Source organism: Drosophila montana, unplaced genomic scaffold (assembly GCF_035044405.1).
Source record: "Drosophila montana isolate Dmon_TW-CO22-7 unplaced genomic scaffold, ASM3504440v1 contig_2127_1, whole genome shotgun sequence".
In the NCBI taxonomy this organism is placed as follows: Eukaryota; Metazoa; Arthropoda; class Insecta; order Diptera; family Drosophilidae; genus Drosophila; species Drosophila montana.
Genome location: NW_026997035.1, coordinates 2,240,006 through 2,244,368, shown reverse-complemented (window position 1 = coordinate 2,244,368; position 4,363 = coordinate 2,240,006). Strand labels below are relative to the sequence as shown.

Genomic DNA, 4,363 nt, shown 5'->3' with positions numbered 1-4,363 from the left:
GCTTATGCAGCACTCGCTGCTTGTGTCGCTATGCAGCCGAAATACCTTTTAACTTTGATATCCTGGACATATTTTTTACTTACTGTTTAGCTCGCTAAACTTTTAATTAAAAGTTGGCCATGATCTATTCCTATTCGGGAGTCCAGCTGTTGGGCTAATGGTTTTTTATTAACATTTGGTTCTCTGGCGGAATTTTTCGTGTCAAGTGGAAATTGAATTAAAGCTGATTGCATTCGAGCAGGTCAAGTGTCGAAACTGGAAATGGAAATGGAAAAGGAAAAGAAAAAGCGACTACACAGCAGATGTGAACCTGGTCAAAGTAAGAGGCAAAGCCAAAACGGAAATGTGACACGTTGTACTTCAATGCGCTGTGGCAATGGCTGCCAGCGTTTCCGGTTGCCACAAAAATTAATTTCATTAATGCACACGGCTAGCTGCAAATGAATTGAAAGCGGACTCTGCAATTACGCAATGAGGAGCTCAATGAATGGGTGGGTGGGTGTCTGCCTCGACAGCTTCCATTCACAGAGCGCGCACTGCTTTAATCAACACAAATGGAAATACAGTAGTGCAATATATTTTATGGCAACTGCCGCTTCAGCTCCGATAGGCGCGTTAGGAACTCATCCCGCGCCGCACGCCGCTGCCCCAACGCCTCCAGCGGCACAAGCTGTTCGCACTGGCGCGCTATCTCGGCCAGCGTCTCGCCCTCGGCGCACACATTCGGTGTCGGTCCGTAGGTGGCGCTCACAGCGGCAATCTCGCCACCAAAGCGCTGAAAATAGTCCGACACGCCGCCGGGCGCATTCAGATGTGCCGTCTCCAATGAACCCATCAGTGCATAGCGCATGCCCAGGCCATCGCTCAGCACGCGATCCGCATCTGCCACACTGATGATGCCCGCTGCCACCAGGCGCCACACCTCATTCAGTATGGCGTACTGTATCCGATTCGTGGCAAAGCCCTGAATCTCACGTTTCAGCACCACTGGACGCTGACCCAGCGCCAGCATCAGCGTACGTGTGCGCTCCACAGCCTCCGCGTTGGTCCAGGGTGCTGGCACCAGTTCTACGAGGGGTATAAAGTAAGGTGGATTAAGTGGATGCGCCACAAGCATCTGTAAAGAGAGAGAGAGAGAGAACGATGAGAGGAAAGAAGTCAGACTGTCAGCATAGTAAATATGGAGGGGGCAAGGAGAGAGTAGTAGAACGACAGATAGAAATAGATTTAGAGAGAGAGATAGAGATAGAGAAGAAGATTTACTTAGAGATAGAGAAGAAGATGGAGATGGAGATGGATTATCTAACCTGAGAGCGTCGTTTTAGCGGTTCGGTGTAGAGCGAAGGCATAAATGTGCTCGTCGAGCTGGCCACCACGGTTTGAGGCTCCAGCAGCTCATCCAATTGGGCATAGAGCGAACACTTCAGCTCCAGCTGCTCCGGCACGCATTCCTGTATGTGCAGAGCATCCTGCACCAGCTGCTGCAGCTGTGTGCAGCCAGTGATGAGCGCGTATTGCCGCTCGGCCGACAGCTCTCCGCGCAGTCTGCCCTTTGACTCCAATTGCTGCAACTCCTTGCGCAGCTCTGCTAGAGCTGTGGTCACCTGCGACTCCAAGATGTCAAAGAGCTGCACACGATAGCCGGCCGATGCGAAAAGCAATGCCCAGGCACGCCCAATTAGGCCGCTGCCCACGATGCCGATCTTCTGGCCACTCATTTTGTACTGTCGCCAGACGCCAGAGGCCAGACTCAGCGACGGGTTGAGCTCAAGATTTATCGCTTCGAGTTCGAGTTCAAGCCGCATACACATAATTAAAATGCCATTAATGATAATGACTTGTTGATTTTTGTGCTTTGGTTTTGGTTTTGGGGCATGCGGATTCTGTTTATCACTCTGTAATGCAAAGTGGAGGAAAAAATTTAAATGAAATCGACAGTCAGAGAAATATGCATACAATATTGTGCATTTGCGACATTATCCGCCAAAAATATTCTATGTTGTTGAATACAAGTTTAGTAAATAAAGGAAGAGTTATATTTAAATTTAATGTTATTTTTATTATAAATGCTGGATTTTCACTCCAGCTGGAACCCTATTAAATCAAGTCATACTTACTTGCTACTTCTCGTTTTCCAGCTTAGATATATTATGGATAATTTATATTTTATTTATTTTTTATTTACTTCAGAAATTCGTATAATACTCCAGTTAAAGAGTATGCACTACTTATTATCAGCATTGGTTTAATATTTGTTTTTGTATTCCAATACTAAACTAAACAACTTTTAAGGCTTATCAGCTTATGATTCAGTACTATCAATTGTTTTCTGTATATGCTGTGTTCAAGTTTATAGTATTAGTGCGCGTTGGCAAAACAATTTAAATTAATTTATATAGCTTGACAGCCAATAAGGGCACACATTGTAAGCCGACATGTTCATATTAAAGTATTATCTATTGAATGGCATGCAGTTATAAATAGCTTTTCAATTGGGAGCCATATGAAAGGGCACGTAATACTCATGTTTCGGATTGTTAGTTGAGTGTTTGGGGTTGAGATTTTTTTTTATTTTCTTTTCTTCTTTTTTTGTGTGGCAATAACAGCAAAGTCTGCATGTTATACTTTTATGCATATTTCGCGCATATTTTTCTGACATTGTAAGTGGCTGCGGCTGGCAGCTATAAATTATTGAATAAGCACTGCCGCCAGCAACAACAATAACAAAAACAGCAACAGGAGCATAAGAGACAGAAGCAGAGACAGAGACATACGTTGCCACAGTTTGGTTCATGGCGTTGCCAGTCGTTTTCATATGTAAACCACATTAATCATACGCCCCGTTTGCGTTTTCATTTACGCCACTGACATATGAAAAACGAACAGCAGCAGCTACAACCACAGCAACAACAACAACAACATTGACTGGAGCAATAACTGGCATAACGGTGACGCTGTTAGGCGCTTCAGACCAGGTTAAATCAGCCATGAAATGCCAACTACGCCAAGCACAACACAATGAATAAATACAAGTAAAAAAAGTAAGGGAAATAAAAAAGAGAAATGTATACAAAAAATACTCACTTCAAGCGTTGAGCATTGTATTTCAGTTCATTGCATTTAAATGATTGTTAATAAAATGGAAATCAATACGAAACGCTTACAATTTGCTTATATCCCTGGCCAGGACACAACAAGCAGAGCTCAATGCACCCAAAGCTGAGAACAATTTGCGTATATTAACTTACCAAAGGTTTCTTCCTCTCTCTCTCTCTCTCTATCTCTCTGTCTGTAAGCAGAAATCAAAGTGCAACTCGAGAGCTCAATTTTTGAATATTTGGCAAATGATTTGTAAGCGCAAAGGGAATGGTTCAAATGCGTTAGAAGGGCTTATAGATGAGACTAATTGACTACTCGTAGGATCAACTGAATGGTTGATCCGTAAATTACTTAAATATATTTATATACATATACATACCTTTATCTTTTTAGTCTTTTTTATGTATATCTGGATTACATTAAAACAAAAATCAAATTGAGATACGGTACTGAATAATCTTTTCTTAGACCTATTTTTTCCCGGGAAATTTCCAAACTTTTTGAGTCATTTCCCAAAGATAAATATAAGACAGTTATTAACTATAATTTATAAATATTTTTGAATAAAAATATTCTCACTCCGCTTTTAAACGCGCTTGCATATTTTTAAGGAAAATGTATGATAAAGATCAAGAAATTAGATTTTTTAATGCAACGTAATACAAAATTTGAAAACATTTTGATTTCTGTGACTCGTGAAGAATTTGGGAATCTGTGCCAAACTGTTTGATTTCGCAGTTACCAGAGAATATTCCAGTTGCTTTCGTCTAAAGAACAGCAGCTTTTTATTTCTTATTTCATACTTAGAGGACGTGTATATTTATTATATTTTTTCTTGTAGCTCTTAAATCCTGTGCGAGTACATACCAATCCTTGCCTTGCACTTGTTAGCCACGGCCAATGTCAAAGCTACAACAACAACAATATTAACAACAATAATAACAATAACAAAAGAAAAAACGTACAAAAAAAGGATACAGCACAACAAACTGACAAACTTTTTATGCACGCACACAAAATAAAATCAAACAGAACCAGCGAAAGACAGCAGGATATATGCTGCAGCATATGCTACAGGACATATGGCCGCTGATATTTTTGGCCATGTTTTTGGTTTTTTTTTTTTTTTGTAATTTTTTTAAGTTCTTTTTTTTAGCTATATTTTCTGTATTTTGTTTTGTTGGTGCTGCATTTTTTTGTGCTTGTGTTTGATCTTAGTCTGGCTGAGTGGCAACTTTTGGCCCTTTGCTGCCAGATTTCACCT

General features: G+C 41.0%; 1 protein-coding gene across 1 annotated transcript; it reads right to left on the bottom strand.

The window, feature by feature from the left end:
• Positions 1-457: 457 nt before the first annotated feature.
• On the bottom strand, positions 458-1,733 carry Had2 (beta Hydroxy acid dehydrogenase 2). Its single transcript, XM_064680539.1, has 2 exons — positions 1,308-1,733; positions 458-1,117 (listed from the first exon to the last, which is right to left on the bottom strand). The coding sequence occupies exons 1-2, from the start codon at positions 1,716-1,718 to the stop codon at positions 581-583; spliced, it is 948 nt and encodes a 315-aa protein (XP_064536609.1). The 5' UTR covers positions 1,719-1,733; the 3' UTR covers positions 458-580.
• Positions 1,734-4,363: the final 2,630 nt, after the last annotated feature.